Genomic DNA, 19,608 nt, shown 5'->3' on the forward strand with positions numbered 1-19,608 from the left:
TGGAACATGACGACTAGCAGGTTAGCTATGTCCATTTATATATACACTCTATAGTCTCAAAGCTAATGGTCACTTTTATTAAAATCAGAAAACATAAAATAAACAGCCTAAAAAATTAAAATTAATTAAAATAAAAACTTTTTTATATGTAGAATAATTAAGTGACATTGTTTTAAAATTTCTTAAGCCTCAAAATTAGCATTAGCATTAGCATTGAGACACAAACATGTCTCTTTCTAAACACTGAAGTGTCCGTGAAGTATTAATTTTATTTGTGTTGTGTTTAACATGTTGTCAGTGACATCCACCTGCAGCTCCCTGTCCTCTGTCTGACCCTACCCCCCTAACCTCTGACCTCTGACCCCTACCCCTCCTGCAGCTTCCTGTCCACTGTCTTATCTTTAAATATTTATTCATTTTAGCGTGACTGGGCAAAAACCTTATAGAGACAGACAGGAAGTAGTAGTGCTAACAGTGAGTTTGCTGGCCACTGTTCTGGATTGAGTTTATTTGGGAGCCTGGGGTAAGAAGCCTCACATGGACCCCCCTCTAATTCTGGGCCCATAAAACCTTGGGGCCCGTGACAACAGACCCCTTTGCCCCCCATCATCTCCCCTGCCCATTCATGTTTGATGTTTGTTGTGAGATAATGCCATACTATATATAATTTCATGTTTATAGATTTCTGCTTGTAACCCCAGTTTCAGACGCCATTTTTCTCATAATGAGTTTTTCACACTTTGAGCCAGATATTTCCACTTCAGTAGCTCCAACAAGCACCACATTTTCCAGCCTTGTACTTATAATAATACTCTGAAGGCTTTTAGAGGAGGATTTGTTGATATAATTTTCACGGCCTGATTTATTGGCTGTTCTACTCTGTGAATACAAGATGGACTTTTTTCATAACAAAATTACAAAAGTGTTCAGTATCCTATCCACTTGTCAAACAGCGTATTTTATTTTTGTTAATCCAAGTTAGACAGGCTATTGCCAAATTTGCGACAGTGGCTCAGTTTGTAGAGTGTTTGCCCACTGATCTGAACTTTGGCAGTTCAAACAGGGGCGGTGCCAGGAAAGGGGGGCTTGAAGGGGCACTAGTCTGTCCTAGAACGGTCAGTGCAGCCCATAGCTTCCCCAAAGCACCGATCTCGAATAAAAACGGCCAAATGCAGAGTGTTCAAAAAGAAAGTCAAATTTAAAATTATTCCATATTAGGTAAAAGCCAAAGTTAAATCTGTCAACTGGACAAAAAGTTGTAGGAGTGAAGACGTTTTGCTGCTGATCCAAGCCGCTTCAGTTCTGGTCAGATTACTGCTGGACACTGCCTTATATCTATAGTATCTGAAGGGAGGAGCTAACTACACTGAAACTGGAAACAGCTTTTGTTTACAGTTTCAGGCTTAATGGGCCTACATTCAGACTTAATGGGCCTACTAGCTCGCTCCATTGTTCTCTTTGTTTCCTTTGTTTGCGTTGGGTCTGAGGGTGGAGTTATAGATGGGGGATAGATGATGTCAAAGGCCCCCATACCTGTTTAACGAACGATTGTCTTTCCTAACAAAAATTTCTTCTTTAACTCCCTTCTCAAACTCAAACTCAAAAACCTTGACTTTTACAAAGGCTCAGACCTGGACGATTACGCAGATATTCCATATTAGGCTTTATAAATCACTACTACTAACTACATTTAAAACAACGACTCAAACATGATAGGAGCTCTAAATTAGCATGCTGTGCACCCCCATTAAAGAACTTAGCCCCACATAGCTCCTCCTACCATAAAATATCTGGCGCCACATCTGGGTTCACGGTTGATGGTTCGAATCCCACTCTCAACATAAACATCACTGGTTGAGAGGTCAGATCCACTGAACCGCAGGTTGGCGGTGTGATTCCAGTTCCCATTCTGTTGTTGGATGCTGTTACTGTGTACTTGGCCCCAGTGTCTGTGGACACTGGTGGATGAATGTCAGTGTGACCATTTAACAGCAAAAACTCATTGTATTTTTCTGATTAAAAATCCCCACGTGCCAGTCGTGTCGGGAATTAAGATAGTAATTCTATACCCACTGATATTTTCTGCTACGTAATACGGAGTAATGCTAAAAATGCTAATCTCCTTTATGGGTCACTGGGCTGGAGCCTTGTCCCAGATATTTTGGGGCATGAAGCTGCGAGTTCTGAATATCACCAGTTTCATATAGCAGCAGGGGCTAAACATGGACTTAAGCAAGAGTCGATTAATCCACTGCCATTAAAGGTGCAATGTGTAACTTTCCTCACGGAGGGTACATGGGCAGCTGCATAAAGATCATTATTATTGCTTTGTCTGAAATGTTCCACAGTAGGGCATTAACCTACTTGTATATAGAGCAGTGGGTTTTCTGCACTAAGTGTAATTGCACTAAGTGTAATTGCACATCCACTACAGTAGGTGGCAGTTGTGCTCTCATTGTCAGAGTGTGTGCAGGTAGTATTAGCTCTATGGTGTAGGGTTTGTGTGCGTACACAGCAAAGAGCAGGAGATAGTGAACAGATCGTGAACACAGAGCAGTGAACAAACCCTTCAAGAGAGATAAATGAAAGACACCCGAAAGCTAAGACAAGAAAGTATGACAAAGTGTATGTAGCACTTGTCATCACCGTGACTATGGTGGGAGATGAGGAAAGACCCATGTGTCCACTGTGTCTAAAAATGTTTGTGGCAGACAGCAGGAAGCCAAATAAATGAAGGCGTCATTTAAGGACATTACCCCCCAATGAGTTTTTTTTCTGCGAAAACGTACAGAATATTGCAAACAATCATCCCTCATTTTATGAATTTCAGGGAAACTGATGCATTTTACATATTTTCTGTTACAGATTAAAAAACAATGTTATTAAAGTATTTTTTTGTTGTAAATTGATCTATATTTCTTTCTTTTTTGTTTTCGTTTTTGTTGTTATGTGGTAACAATTTTATAGACAAATTGTACTATTATAGTTGCGGCGAAGAGTGGAGGGTGATATAGAGAGACACGTTCAAGCCAAACATGAAAGATCTCACTCATAGTAAGAATGCATGTTTGTAGTTTTATATATATTAAAAAAAAACAACTGCAACTGGGTAAATTTCAGTTAATACCATACTGGGGAACCTTTCATACAATGCAATAACATCGGAAAAAGCAAGTGGCACCAGTTCCCACTGGAGAAGTTATACCTACTGGACCTTTAAGAAGCGACGATGTAAATCAGATGCCCTCCCATACTCACCTTTGACTTATCTGACCTAACTCTAAACCTACATTCAGACTGATGCAAAATTGTGCAAAAGATATTCTACTGGCCATAACCACTAGATGGAGTCATGAGTAGTACCCACCCCAGCTTCATGTGTTTAAAAGAAACAAAAATAAATTGAACCACTAGATGGAGATATGAGCCAGAACACACATTTTTCTCACTGTAAAATTTAAATCATGCTTCCATCACATAAACCAGGGGTGTCCAAACTATGGCCTGGGGGCCAAATGTGGCCCTCAGACCAGTTTTGCTGGCCCTCAGGCCTTCAGTTGAACTGGGCCATTTGATCATAATCAGTACTTTTTACAGCAAATTTGAGTAATCCTACCAATGTAACCTAAATAACATCACATTGCAGTGTCATACAGACCTAATATTAATATTTCAAGCTTTACATAAAATATGTTAAATCCACCTATCTGAATTATCCACTGTATTAACCACTGGTCTGTGGCCCTCCGTGTCGAATATTTTTCAACATGTGGCCCTCTGTGAAGGGTTTGGGCACCCCTGACATAAATGAAACCATTTCAATCACTGCTGTCACTATACTAAAATTTCAAACTCAATTTCTATACTAAGGCACAGACTCGATACTCAATACCAATCCCGATACCACAATGATATTAAAAACACTCTTTCTTTAAACAATACATTGTGATTTTCCACATTAAATGTTGTACTTTGTGTTCTGTTCCCATGTGTGTTATATGTGTGTGTAATCCTCTGTGTGCAGTAGGTTCATAGTGGTCCATGGGTGTGTACTAGTCTATGTGTCTTATATTGTGAAACATATAGAGAGACATTAGTATAAAGATATTCAGGAAAAGTTCATTTCTGGACTTTTTGAGTATTGATACCTGTGAACAATGAGGTTTCAATACAGTGGTCCCTCGCTATATTGCAGGTCACCTTTCACAGTCTCGCTGTTTCGAGGTTTTCTTTTTGTGCAATTTTGCATACTTTTTTTGTAATGTATGAACCTGCATTGTGTTTTGCATCCTGACTGGTTAAGGGACTGTAGACCATTGTCAATCATTCTCCTCTGTGCCGTGTCTCTTACAGTAAAGAATGCATTCAGCTTGACAATTTTACATAACTGTTGGATCGCAGTGTGATTCTGAAGTGCTGTATGTTTGCAAATTTTCTCCTGGACAAAACCCACAATGTCGATGAAACGTTCTGCACTGACAAAGACACCTGTGCCCACACCCAAAAGTTCTGGGGCCCAGAATTGGACCTTCATCCTATTCTTTTTTATTAAAAGATGGCCCATGTGAGGCTTCTTGCCACGGGCCGTGTAATTTCTGTAAATGGGTCTGCTTTTGAAAACACTGTTTTAAATTATAGTCCAGATATACATCATATATCACTCGAATGCAGCACAGTTCATCCAGTGATGTAATATAAACTGAAAAGTGCCATTTTTAGATTAAAGGTATATTTTGTGACTGCCAGATGCCATCAACAACAGAGTCTGAAAAATGATTGCTCTGTTGTCTCCACTGCCAATTTGTCTTTTGCTCTATTGTTATAAACCCCTTTAACTGAGCTCAAAGACGTTTACGCCACCGGGCTCCAAATTTACTGTCCACTTTAACTCATATTGATTTTAGAATGTGTTGTTGTCACACCTGTCCACGGCAACAGAAAAACCCCACTCCTCTCCATCAGCCTGATATTACACATCACGCAAGTGCCCTCCTTTCAAGGCACGCGGGACAGTAGCTCAGTTGGTGTGTTTGTCCACTGATCTGAAGGTCGGTGGTTCGAGTCTTGTTCTCGACATGGTTGAGCGGTCAGATCCACAGCCTAACAGGTCGGCGGTGCGATGAATGCTGTCGTTGTGTTCTTGGGCCAGACTTTTTGCCCCCCTTGCCAGTGTTTGCGTACACTGGTGGGTGAGTGGTGGGGATGGGAATAATCATTTGTGGGAGATTTTATGTAAACAAAGCCAGCAAAGATAATAATCATTACGTCACCAGAATGTGCAGAGAAAAACTACTTATCCACAGGGGGGACAAAGGGGTCTGTTGTCCTGGGGTTTAGGGGCCCAGAATTGGACTCTATTCCTATTAATTTGTATTAGAAGGGACGTGACCTCTTTGCCCAGGCCCCCAAATTTCAGTTGACAGCCCTGCTCATCCAGAATATTCCCCACTAGATCGTAGTTGTTTTCACTGATGACAAAGTACAATATTACAACAGTTCTTTAAAAATTGAACTTATTCATAAGTTTCAAATTATAATTATTGATGTCCATGACATTTTAAACTGTCAGCAACTAATAATTATTGTAATTTAATCAATAAGCGAAATAATCTTGGCCATGATAATCATGACACTAAATTTCAGTATCGTCCCAGGCCTAGTGAGTGGTTCCTGTGAGTGGAAAAATGTGACCACTTACCATAAGCCGTATATTAACTGAACACTGTGGGTAGGGAGCCAGCTTTTTCACCTCCGATACTGATTTTGATACTTACAGCTTTAAGTATCTGCTGATAAAAATAAAAAAAAACTGATCCACATATGTTGTGTAATTGTTACTTCAAATAACCATAGAACAGCTTTGTATAACTACAAACTCAAACATTATGAGACTTTCTGGGCCAACTCCGACCCGTAAATTGTTTTATTATATCCAGTATGTCCAACCAGGATATCCGCTGAATTGATATTTGGAACCAATATCCGGTATCAGATCGGTGCGTCCCTAACTATGGGTATTTAAACAGAAGTAGGCCATTAGCATCGTCAAGATTTCTCTAATTGTATTCATAGAAAATATCCATTTATATGCAAATAGGTTTGAAATTAGGACTGTGAGCACTGTGTGCTGGAAATGTTAAATATATTAAGAACATTTATCAAAACAGAAAATGAGCATAACAGAAAAAAGATACGAGCTGAAAGAAAGAGCCGGGTTTGAGTTTAGGGAAGTTTATATAACACAAAGTCAGATATTCCACATTTATGAGTTAAAATGATTGAAACATGCACCTCTTTGCTAGCGGGCTGTTTTAAAGGCACTTTTAGAGGCCAGAGCACAGTCTTTCAGTCACGCGAACAATGTGCTAACAACAATTAGCATGCTAACAGTATAAGGCTTACTTTCTAGTTTGCAGATTATAAAATTTATGCAGATGAGACTGGGGCAGGATATGTTTTACTTAGTGGGAAAGTCTTCCAGTCTAGCCCCTTTAAGGATCATGTTGAACCTATTTGTATTACTTCTCTTTCTTCTGGCAACAGTAACTCAGTCTGATCTGAAGGTTGCCGGTTCGAATTCCGCTCTCAAAATAAATATTAAAATAAATATCATTGATTGAGTGGTCAGATCCACTGGCCCACAGGCTGATTCCAGTTTCCACCGATGAATGCTGTTGTTGCATCCTTGGGCAAGACACTTAACCCACTGCTTTCCCCAGTGTGTGTGAATGAGTGAGTGGTTCCTTGATGTAAAGTGTTTTGAGCCTTGAATTTGGAAAACCCCGTACGTACCAATATTACTTGTGTTATAACATATTTCAGAAAGTCCTCCATAATACATTTAGTTTTTGTTCTTATATTTTGTCACTTGTGTGTGGGTTGTATTGAATATGTGACTATAGCCACAGACATCGCCCACACACTCGCTCCCTTCTCCGTAACGTGGCATCATGGCATCGTGGCATTTTCTTTGCAGCTCCTCACCTCCAGACGCACACATACAGACTGTGAGCTTGGGTCTGGCTTTAGTCAGGGTCTTATTGTAGTATATCAGAGGTCTCGTCTAAATGAGGGAGGACGGAAACCTGATTGCAGCCAGAACTGTTTCATTTAAAGCTCCAGTGCGCGCTCACTGGTTAGCTCGATACGCACGGAGACAATGCATTTGTTTAAATAGATTTTTTAGGAACAGCTCGGGGACCTGCTGGAAATGACTATCCGTCTCATTGGTTAATTTGCATGCGCTGATTAAATGAAGGGTCCCTCAACAGTTCCATTTCAGAGGATAACTAGAACAAGCTAGCATTAACACTCTGTCATAGCGGCCCGTTGTAGCCGTGCTCATTTATGTAAGTTACTTTTGGAATAAATTGTGCTGAGAATATTCACTTTCTAGAGACACATTTGTAACCAGACTTAAAATGGTGGGCTATGGGTCAGTGCTGCTCTCAACACATGAGTTAATCACTTGACTCCAATTAGCTTTAGAAGCCAAAAGGCCTGCATTTTGAAATATCTGCTAGATGTTAGCTAGTGGTTAGCAGCACTCTCCAGTTTCCCCAGGGCGCTCCATTACCACTCTGCACAATAGGCTAATCATCTAGCTAGTTATTCCTGCCCAAAAACGAGACACCCCTCTTCTGACAGGAGCTTTGTAGAAGAACGGCTCGAAAATACACGACAATATCTTTAAAGGTGCTATATTAAACAAAACTGACTCTTGTGAGCGTTTAGTCATGTTCTAATGCTGTTGCCTCCTCAAAAACAGACCTGGAGTTGTGTTTTGTTTCATTCACGCATGTTTGAGTAACGCTTTATTATCTCCAAAGCTCAAAATGCTCTTTTCCACCTTGTGATGTCATGAAGTGGTAGTTTTCAAGTTAACAGCTCCTTTTACCTTTAGCTCAGTAGAGATTGACAATTCCAGGACTGAAATCAACCAAATGATTCTAGTGAAGGTGTATGGTGTTTAAAAACACAGTGGAGCACTTCCTGTATTACCACATGATGACATCACAAGGTGAAACAGAGTGTTTTTTTGTTTGAAAGAAGAACTCAGCCTAAATATGCAGGGTTTGTGTGTTAAACATGTGTGAATGAAACAAAACACAACTCCAGGAAACTACATTAGAACACAGATCAGAAAACAGAGTAATATGGGCTCTTTAAAGCCACATTGTGTAACTTTTTTTGAAGCAGGATCCATCACATACTCAGGTTTTATATTGCTGTCATGAAAAAGATGCCCTCAGTGCTTCTGAACAGATCTAACCTTTCCCTCGACTGATTTAGCTAGCTTATTTTAGCGATAGATAGGATTAATGCCATACTGAGGAACATTCTAGACAAGACACTCAAAGCTCTTTACATCAAGGAACCACTCACCCATTCACACACACATTCATACACTGGTGTACACACACACACTGGGGGTGTGGGGGTTAGGTGTCTTGCCCAAGGACACAACAACAGCGACAACTTCGTAGCAGTGGACAAACGCTCTACCAACTGAACTACTGTCGCCCACATTCCAGGTAAAGCTTTAACATCTCCATGGAGACAAGCAGAAAAGTTACACAGTGCAAGTTTAACCTGAAACCAGCATTTCTATAGAGGAGCTGTTATCTATTGATGCTAAATATAATTGGGAAAATCTTTTTCCACTTCTCCAGGACGTGGTCGAGAGGAAAGAGTCCAAGTATAGATGCCCAGACTTCCCTCTCCCCAGACGCTTCCCCCTGCTCCTCCTCGTTTAGGCTATAATGAGCTAAAGCTTTTGTACCTAAATGAACACACTGTGAAATGGCTCTGGTATCACTCAGACTGACAACAATGTCTTTAGGGAGAAAGCCCGATTGTGACCAATTATCTCAAATGGATTTTTCATGTTTGCAAAAGAGGAAGTTTTTTGTATTGTAGCCGATTGCTCCTGGAATAACTGTGTATGTTCTGAGGCAGTTTAATTTGAGCCCATTGATTCCATCTTCTGAAAGTCCAGCTCCAATCCTCCGAGGCCAGATTAGTTCTCTGTATAAATTAGAAAAAGTATAGAACAGTTGGCCTGAACCATAGACTGTATAAAGAAGTGGACTAAGTAAGTGTGACGTCTCCCACAGCGTTTAGCTCCAGTCAAATGAAGCTCATCGAGGCTAGAGCAGTTATAGGGACAATTTGGAGCAGAGTTCCATATTTGGAATTCCGATCAGGAGTATCATGGCAACCAAAGAGCCAATCAGGAGTCAAGCTGTTCGAGGTAACGCCCCTTTCCGCCCGCACATCTTGTTTAGCGCAGAGCAGGCACTTAGCAACACTGTCAATCAAACCTGTTGCTAACACTTGCGGGAGTGACCTCAGGGAAAGAAGGCGATTTGTCTTTTATTAATATTTATATCTTGATTTACAGACACAATAGCGAAATAAAACCCCCAGGATCATGTAGAGCTGGTTAATATGAGCATTTAAGATCAAAATGACGAGTCTGACAGCAGCAGTTACAGAGAGAGGAGCCACAGTTTTTCAATATAAAGTGAATTGGAGCCAGAGTAGATGGAGCGGCAGCTAGCAGGTTAGCTATGTCCATTTATATATACAGCCTATGGCCTGAAGACAAATTCATTGCTTTGGAACATAGGAATCACTGACTCTTTTCTATTACCGCAAAAACTAACTTTAACTAAATTATTCCAAAACTGTTAGGTAATCTCATATCTAATCTCTAATTTCCCTATTCATATCCTGAAACAAAACACAACTCCAGGTCTGTTTGTGAAGAGGAAACAACATTAGAACACAGATCAGAGAATAGTGTCATACTGGCCCTTTAATATTTGTTTTTTGTTTCACAGGTGAAGAAGATTAATCGAAACTTTCCAGTAAACCAGCAGGTAGGTGGGAGACCCCGTGTGCCTCCACCGTTCCTTACTCTTATGTTTTATTTTTTCAATTTTTCCCAGACACAACCCTCTTATCCACATCCCGTTTGAATGTAACTCTCTCTGTCAGCTTGTCAGAAAAAAGCCCCCATTACGGCCTATTGCAATGCGGGTCTGCTGTTTGCATCACTCCATCCATCTAGCGAGGAACATTAGCTTAACAAGTTATGTCAGGCTAAACACCACTCCTCTTTTGTTGCTCTTTCATTCGCCTGCAAACACAGAAATAAGTTAACCTGACAATTTATCCAAGAAAATTTAAACGAATCAGAAACATGTCCTCCATCTTTCACTCCCCCGTTCCCTCAATGAACCAAGACGCTGTGATGAAGTCCCATAATGCAATGCTTTCCTAATGTTGCAGTAGTGGCAGAGTTGTTTTGTACTGTTTAAGCTCGGTGTGTGTGTGTTTGCAGATCATTTATATGGGCTGGGTGGATGAGAAGGAACAGGACTCGGTGCAAGATCGAATGTACTCCCCAAAGTTCCTCGCTCTGAGAGGCTCGTCTCTGTTCAAGTTCACAGCTCCTCCGGTAAGTTTGTGTAAATGTTTGTGTACGGGTTGAGGCCTGGTATTGTATTGTCCATTGATGTTACGTGTGTATTTTTATGGAAGAGTAAATTACTTACACTGGACTCAAAAATAAACAATACTAAGGTAAGAAAACCATTTTATGCGCTGCACGTTTCCCAAACGTGTGCTCTTTTCCTCGTACGTGCCATCGCTCTTAAAGTGACGGTAACATATTTACATAAAACTTAAATAATAACAGTTCTAAGATATTTTAACATGATGACGAAGGAGAAGGGGTGGGTCAAAAAGTTTACTTCACAAACATTAAAATCTCCTGTCTTATTCTACATAAAAACTGTTACCCCTGTAGTTTAGATCTGAACATGTTCTGAAATGTCCCTGAGTGTCAGATGCCCTCCCTGTGTCTCTGTGAACTTTTAACAGAATCCTTTTAGTAAGAAATTGAACATAATTATTCACAAAAATAGCATCATTTTCCAGCTTTTTTAATTTAGCTTTATCTTTAGCTTTTTTATCGCACTTCATCTACAATCTTAAGTTAGTTTAGAGACAACAGCACTAAGGAAAGTAAATAAGATGGTGGCGGAGGTGGCAGAGCTGAGAAGCTAATGCCAGCAGAGGGACAGCAGAGGTGAGAGATTTGGGAGATAAATCCAAGAAGTCAGATTAAAAGAGTTTATCTGAAGAAGTGACAGTTCATAGGAAAATGGCAGCAGGACCAACTCCACCATCTCTACCATCTCTACCATCTCCACCATCTTCACTATCTCCACCATCTCCACCAGCTCCACTATCTCCATCATCTCCACCAGCTCCACCTGCTCCACTCTCTCCATCATCTCCATCACCTCCACCAGCTCCTCTATCTCCACCATCTCCACCATCTCTACTATCTCCACCAGCTCCACTTGTTTTGTTTGACTCAATTATCAACCTCTAATCCAAATCGTACCCTAACCTCAAAAAATTGATATTCTACAGTTGCTTTGGAATGTCATGATTTAGATCTTAAAAAAGTTAAAAAATACAGTATAAGAACACTGTCAAAACCAGACTAGGTTAAACTACTGTAACGTCCTGCTCACTGGCCTCTCCGAACAAGCCTTAAGACAGCTCCAGTACATCCAGAACACTGCTGCCCCAGGTTCTAACTAGAACCAGGAAGTACTTCACACATGTGTCCTGTGCTCAGGTCTAGAACCAGGAAGTACTTCACACATGTGTCCTGTGCTCAGGTCTAGAACCAGGAAGTACTTCACACATGTGTCCTGTGCTCAGGTCTAGAACCAGGAAGTACTTCACCCATGCGTCCTGTGCTCAGGTCTAGAACCAGGAAGTACTTCACACATGCGTCCTGTGCTCAGGTCTAGAACCAGGAAGTACTTCACACATGCGTCCTGTGCTCAGGTCTAGAACCAGGAAGTACTTCACTCATGCGTCCTGTGCTCAGGTCTAGAACCAGGAAGTACTTCACACATGCGTCCTGTGCTCAGGTCTAGAACCAGGAAGTACTTCACACATGCGTCCTGTGCTCAGGTCTACAACCAGGAAGTACTTCACACATGCGTCCTGTGCTCAGGTCTCTGGCTCCTGTGGATCAGAGAATAGACTTTAAAGCAGCTCTGCTTGTGACAAGTCTCTCCATGGACCAGCACCAAAGAACATCTCCCACATGTTAGAGCCACATGAACCATCTCACACTCTGAGGACTTCAGGGACCAGCCTCCTGATGGAGGTCCTGGTTTAGTCCTAGTTTAGTACTAGTTTAGTCCTGGTTTTTTCCTGGTCTAGTCCTGGTTTAGTTCTGGTTTAGTCCTGGTTTAGTCCCGGCCTCTTGTTGGTCCCACAGTCAGGGCTAAACATGGGGACTCAGTGTTTTGTACATTTAATGTGACACAGGCCTGTACTTTGGTTTAAATCCAGGCTCAGCTTGTGTTTAGCTGCTTCTGTTTATCATGACACTAAACTGTTACATCAGCTGAAGTTGATCCCAGAGCAGAAATAATGATGTAATCTCCAGCCGATAAAACAAGGTCAAATCTTTGTGCAGTGTAAAGTTTCAGAGCATTTTGTCTCTGGTATCAGTTCAGTTGTGCTATACCTGAGACAGTATCATCAACTCATGTGGCTCTTCACAAGCTCACTGGAGCTGGACTCTCTTGTGTGTTTGATCCTGCAGGGTTTCTTATCTGTAGTGGTGGAATATAGTGAAGTCAAAGTAGTAAAGCACTGAACTTAAGTATAAATGTTAAGTATCTGTAATTTACTTAAATACATTTTACAGTGTGTACTTTTTACTTTTACTTCATTACATTTGAACAAAATTTACCTAAAACCTTTATCAAAATCACTACTTTTGAAGTTTTATGAGACTCAAAATCTGCAAGAAATACTTTTAGTTTTTACTCTTTAAGTACATTTTCAAATAGGTAATTTAATACTTTTACATAAGTACGTTTTTTTATGTGATACTTTTATTTTTACTTGAGTATTTTTTGCTCCGGTATCTGTACTTTTACTTAAGTAACAAAATTGAGTACTTCATCGACCTCTGCTCATTTGATCGATGGTTTACACTTTATAACCTGTAAGTTGAAGAACTGTGCTTCACTAAGACTGATTCCCAGATTCTCAGACCGATTCTTCCTCGAGCCGGTAATGCTAACCAACAGCTAGCTTACACTCATGAATATAAGTGACACGCTCGGAGCTTCTTACTAAACGCCCTCACATAAACACAGTGCGGCCCCAGCTCAGCGGCACGTCCCCTCTCAGGCAGCCATTTTTCTTCGTCTTCGCCGGAGGGGAGAAAGAAGGAAGCGTCTCACTCATAATCGTTTGCGGCGCATCGATCTGGCCTCAGATTGATGCCGATCATTAAAAGTGTTTACATTCTGTCAGACACTTAAGTGATTATGACAAGAGGGATAAGGCAACTGCGCCGGGGCAGATGGGAAAAGATGGATGGCTAGCTTCAATGGCCCCGCGCCACTGCTACAAATGGAAAATGCTAATGCTACGTGTGGCTAGCGGAATTTGTCATAGCAAGTCTGGAGATACGGCGGGGACTTTAGCGACATTCATCAGTATGTGCAAACTCTATTAAAATGTGTCGCTGTAGACGGGCCTACTGCAAAGGTACTTTTACTGTGTAGTACTTTGAGGCAGGGTTTGAATATTTCACTGCAGGAGAATTGAAAAAACATATTTATAATAGTATAATTATAATAGTTTTTTTGTTTTGTTTTTTCAGATCAGCTAACTCACATTTACAGTGTTTGACATACAGCAGTGGCGCCAGATATTTGTGTTGGGAGGAGCTGTGGGGGGGCTAAGGTCTTCAGTGGGGCGGTCACTTTGCGACCACACCTCCACCTCCTGCACACCTCCACCTCCTGCCATGTTTATTTATTTTTTTTATTATTTTTTTTATTTTATCTTTATTTTACCAGGCAAAACATTAAGACCAAATTCTTATTTACAATGACTGCCTGGGCCAGAGCAGCCAAGGGAAGGGGAAGGGGCATTAACATAATTAGACTCACATCATTTCATTAAAATATAAAACAAACATTTACATCTGTCACTAAAAATCTCCTTTCATATCATTAGTAAAACATTTACACATGTCTTTAAAAATTACCTTCAGCTTACATTTAAAAGCAGAAAGAGAAATGAAGGAGTCCAGTTTAAGTGAGCTTTGAGCCAAATTCCAATCATTAGCAGCGGCACATCGAAATGACATGAGGCCAAGAGAAGACCTAGACTTAGGAACTTTCAGTATGATGAGCTGTGAGGACCGAGTGTTTTATCTGGAGGGAGACTCTTGTATGAGCAGCTGACTTAGATAAGAAGGTGTGAGCCCTAGCATGGTTTTATAGACAAACATAAGCCAATGCATATTTGGGCAAGACTGCAGTGAAGGCCAGCTCACCTGAGTGTACAGCGACAGTGATGTGTCCTAAAAGGGCATTTGTAACAAAACGGATCGCAGAATGATAAATGGTATCTAATTACTAATTACTAGTTACTTTTGGAAGCATGTCGATAAATGATGTCGCCATAGTCAAATTGTGGAAGAATGGACATCTCAACAATGGCACAGTCAACAATGGTTTCAGCTGCTGTTTCAAACCAGTTTAAATGTAGTTATCCTGTAGTGAATTGTACAACTAAACTGGAACTAAATCACGACTAAACCTGGAGTACACAAGGACTACACCAGGACTGCACTAGAATTACACCAGGATTTAACTGGGACTAAACCAGGATTAAACCAGAACTAAATCAGGACTAAACTAGGACTACACCAAGACAAAACCAGTACTACATCAGGACGAAACCCAGACTACACCAGAACTAAAATAGGACTATACCAGGACTAAACCAGGACCACATCAGGACTACAATAGGACTAAACTAGGACTAAATCAAGACTACACCAGGACTACATCAGGACTAAACCCAGACTACATCAGGACTAAACCAGAACTACAACAGGACTACATCAGCGCTAAACCAGGATTAAACCAGAACTACACCAGGACTAAACAAGGACTACACCAGGACTACAACAGGACTATACCAGAACTACAAAAGGAGTACATCAGGACTAAACCCAGGATTAAACCAGAACTACACCAGGGCTAAACTAGGACTACACCAGGGCTACAGCAAGACTACAACAGGATTACACCAGGACTAAACCGGGACTACATTGGGACTAAACGAGGATTAAACCAGTAATACACCAGGACTAAACTAGGACTACACCAAAACTATACCAGGACTACATCAGGACTACACCAAGATTAAACTTGGACTACACTGGGACTACACCAGCTCTAAACCAGGACTACAGCAGAACTAAACCAGAACTACACCAGGATTAAACCAGGACTATATCAGGACTACACCAGGACTAAACTAGGACTACATCAGGACTAAACTAGGACTACACCAGGACTAAACCAGGACTAAACTAGGACTAAATCAGGACTACATCAGGACTAAACTGGGACTAAACCAGGACTACATCATGACTAAACCAGAACTACATCAGGACTAAACTAGGACTAAACCAGGACTAAACTAGGACTAAATCAGGACTAAACTGGGACTAAACCAGGACTACATCAGGACTAAATCAGAACTACATCAGGAGTAAACTAGGACTAAACCAGGACTAAACTAGGACTAAATCAGGACTACATCAGGACTAAACCAGAACTACATCAGGACTAAACCAGAACTACATCAGGACTAAACCAGAACTACATCAGGACTAAACTAGGACTAAACCAGAACTACATCAGGACTACACCAGGACTAAACTGGGACTAAACCAGGACTACATCAGGACTAAACCAGAACTACATCAGGACTAAACTAGGACTAAACCAGGACTAAACTAGGACTAAATCAGGACTACATCAGGACTAAACTGGGACTAAACCAGGACTACATCAGGACTAAACTAGTACTAAACCAGGACTAAACTAGGACTAAATCAGGACTAAACTGGGACTAAACCAGGACTACATCAGGACTAAATCAGAACTACATCAGGAGTAAACTAGGACTAAACCAGGACTAAACTAGGACTAAATCAGGACTACATCAGGACTAAACCAGAACTACATCAGGACTAAACCAGGACTAAACTAGGACTAAATCAGGACTACATCAGGACTAAACCAGACACCAGGACTAAACCAGAACTACACTAGGAGTAAACTAGGACTAATCAAGGACTACACAAAGACTACACCAGGACTAAACCAGAACTACACCAGGACTACATCAGGACTAAATCAGGACTAAACTAGGACTACACCAAGGCTAAACCAAGACTACATCAGGACTACACCAAGATTAAACCTGGACTAAAATCAGATTCCACTTAATTTCTCTTCAAAACAAACATTACAAACCTCTTACAATTAGATATTTAAAAAAATAATAATAAATCAAAAAACTTAAATAAATCCAAAAATATTCTGAAAGTCAAAAAGTCAAAATCTGTTTTAGAAAAAAAGAACATTCTAGGACATATCCATTTCCAAGATGTGGCTGAAACATGTTTCTATGTTTATGTGTCAAACATGTTTATGTGTGTGTGTCAAACATGTTTATGTTTGTGTATTTGTCAAACATGTTTGTGTGTATGTGTCAAACATGTTTATGTGTGTGTATGTGTCAAACATATTCGTGTGTGTGTGTGTCAAATATATTTGTGTGTGTCAAACATGTTTGTGTCAAACATGTTTCTGTGTGTGTGTCAAACATTTTTCTGTGTGTGTGTGTCAAACGTTTCTCTGTGTGTGTGTCAAACATGTTTGTGTGTTTATGTGTCAAACAGGTTTATGTGTGTGTATGTGTCAAACATGTTTCTGTGTGTGTGTGTCAAACATGTTTGTGCGTTTATGTGTCAAACAGGTTTATGTGTGTGTATGTGTCAAACATGTTTATGTGTGTGTATGTGTCAAACATGTTTATGTGTGTGTATGTGTCAAACATGTTTCTGTGTGTGATCAGATCCTGTGATTTGTGGTTGAAAACTGACTCAAAATATCCAAATGAAACAGTTGTGAGATTTTGCTCAGTGTCACCATTTTAACATGAATGAAACCTATGACTGTTCCAGGTGACAACGTGGGACTGGACCAGAGCAGAGAAGAGCTTCACCGTCTATGAAATCATGTGCAAGATACTGAAGGTGAGCTGTGGGCCAAATGTAAGCATCGAACACAAGGGTCAAACACAAGGGCCAAATGCAAGGGTCAAACACAAGGGTCAAACATAAGGGTCAAATACAACAGTCAAATGCAAGGGTCAAACTCAAGGGTCAAATACAACAGTCAAATGCAAGGGTCAAACTCAAAGGTCAAATACAACAGTCAAATGCAAGGGTCAAACGCAAGGTTCAGGGTTAAATGCAGGGGTCAAACACAAGGGTCAGGGTCAAACGCAAGCATCAGAGTCAAACACAAGGGTCAGGGTCAAACGCAAGGGTCAGGGTCATACACAAGGGTCATGATCAAACGCAAGGGTCAGGGTCAAATGGAAGGTTCAAACTTAAGGGTCAGGGCCAAATGCAAAGGTCAGGCTCAAACGCAGGGGTTAGCGTCAAACACAAGGGCCAATGTCAAACATAAGAGTTAGGGTCAAATGGAAGATTCAAATGCAAAGGTCAGGGTCAAACACAAGGGTCAGGGTCAAACACAAGGGTGAGGGTCAAACAGAAGGTTCAAATGCAAGGGTCAGGGTCAAACACAAGGGTCAGGGCCAAATGCAAGGGTCAGGGTCAAAACAAGGGTCAGGGTCAAACACAAGGGTCAGGGTCAAATGCAAGGGTCAGGGTCAAAACAAGGGTCAGGGTCAAACAGAAGGATTGATTTCTTCTTCTTTTTTATTATTTGTAAAGCTATAAATTACCATGAAAGGTACTCACCTCAGACGACATAACAGCTCAGAAGTGATGCTCTGTCACAGCAGGTGGTCGGATTCTTCCAAAACACAACAACTGCATTAGAACCATAGACTGTATATATAAATGGGTGTAGCTAACCTGCTAGCCTGCGTTTTTTATTTCACTATTGTGTTTCTAAATCAGAATATGAACATTAATAACAAACAAATCAGGCACCTTCTTTCCCCAAGGTTGCTCACACTAGTATTGGCAACGAGCTTGATTGACAGCGTTGCTAAGCACCTGCTCCCTGATAAACCATTGGTGCAGGCAGGAACAGGCGTTACCTTCAATAGCTTTGGTCCAGATTGGCTCTTTGGTTGCTATGATACTCATGGCCAGAATTCCAAATATGGAACTACAAATTAACTATAACTGCTCTACACTCGATGAGCTTCATTTGACTGGAGCTGAACACTGTGGGTGACACACTCACTTTGTCCACTTCTTTACACAGCCTGTGAGTAGAACAGTAGAACAGAAAGCCGAGCCTTTTAAATGAGAAAAAACAAGGCTGTTTGATGATGGGAAGTTTCAAGTTTCAGCTGAAATAACCCAGGCTGGTGGTGACCATTTTGAATTATGCATCAGTTTCATGAGCGATCCAGCCTGGCCTTAATTGCAGCCTGAGGATAGACTTCTAGGTAAGAGTTTTTAAGGTCAGATTCTAGTCCAACCATTAAAGACCGCAGGCGATGCAAAGGTCCCAAGAACCCAAACATGACCGGCTAAAGTCTGGACCCTCTCATTTACTGTATCTTACTTCATATATCTGATATCTTGTGTGTCTATTTAAAATGTAGAAAGTAGTAAAAATAAAGAAAAAACATTGAATAAAAGGGAGTGTCTAAGCTTTGACTGGCAGTGTACTTAGGTAATAGTTCATTCGTTGTTTTGTTTTGTTTTAAATTTTAATTGGCTAAAAATCAATGGCAGAACTCCAAACACATTCATTGCTCCTTGTTTCCTCCGGTTCCCAAAGGAGACGGGAGCCCTGCAGAAGAGGCCTCTGTTCTGTCCTGCACCACAACTAAATTATAAAAAAGTCTTTGGTCTGTTTGTGTCGTCCTTGAAAACTTTGCAAAAAACTTCCTTTATGAAATCAAAACTCCAGCATGAAAAAAGATGGGTGAAATAGTTGCCCGCGCTGTGAGACACCGGTGCAGCATCATCAGGTGAATGAGATTCTAAAGAAAGTTAGGGTCAGACAGTGGACAGGGAGCTGCAGGTGGGTTAGGGGTCAGGGGTCAAGGTCAGACAGTGGACAGGGAGCTGCAGGTGGACGTCACTGACAAAATGTTAAACACTACGCAAATAAAATTTATACTTCACCAGAGACACTTCTGTGTTTAGAAAGAGACATGTTTGTGTCTCAATGCTAATGCTAATGCTAACTTTGAGGCCTAATACATATTTAAATAAAGTCACTGACTGAAATAATCTACATCCAAAAATAATTAGGTCATCCTTACAACAAATTTAATTTAGTTGTTAGGTGACATTTAGCTTTGTATTAGAAGTTAGCAGTAGCACTAGCATTAGCATTAGCATTGGCACACAAAGATTCCAATCTCACGTCTTGTCTTGTCTTGTGGAAATACCGTCTCACCCCTCGTAAACAATCATATTTTAAAGCAGGTTCATTTGCCTAAGGGGGTTCATCAAACGCC

General features: G+C 40.8%; 1 protein-coding gene across 1 annotated transcript in view; it reads left to right on the top strand.

Annotated features, from left to right (window-relative positions):
• Window positions 1-19,608, top strand: part of sntg1 (syntrophin, gamma 1) — an 88,763-nt gene that overhangs the window by 49,989 nt on the left and 19,166 nt on the right. Inside the window, exons 12-14 of the mRNA XM_033982630.2 lie at window positions 9,846-9,884; window positions 10,349-10,465; window positions 17,114-17,185. Of these exons, the coding sequence (XP_033838521.1) occupies window positions 9,846-9,884; window positions 10,349-10,465; window positions 17,114-17,185 (228 nt within the window). The remainder of the gene's footprint in view (window positions 1-9,845; window positions 9,885-10,348; window positions 10,466-17,113; window positions 17,186-19,608) is intronic.

Source organism: Periophthalmus magnuspinnatus, chromosome 17, assembly GCF_009829125.3.
Source record: "Periophthalmus magnuspinnatus isolate fPerMag1 chromosome 17, fPerMag1.2.pri, whole genome shotgun sequence".
NCBI lineage: Eukaryota > Metazoa > Chordata > Actinopteri > Gobiiformes > Gobiidae > Periophthalmus > Periophthalmus magnuspinnatus.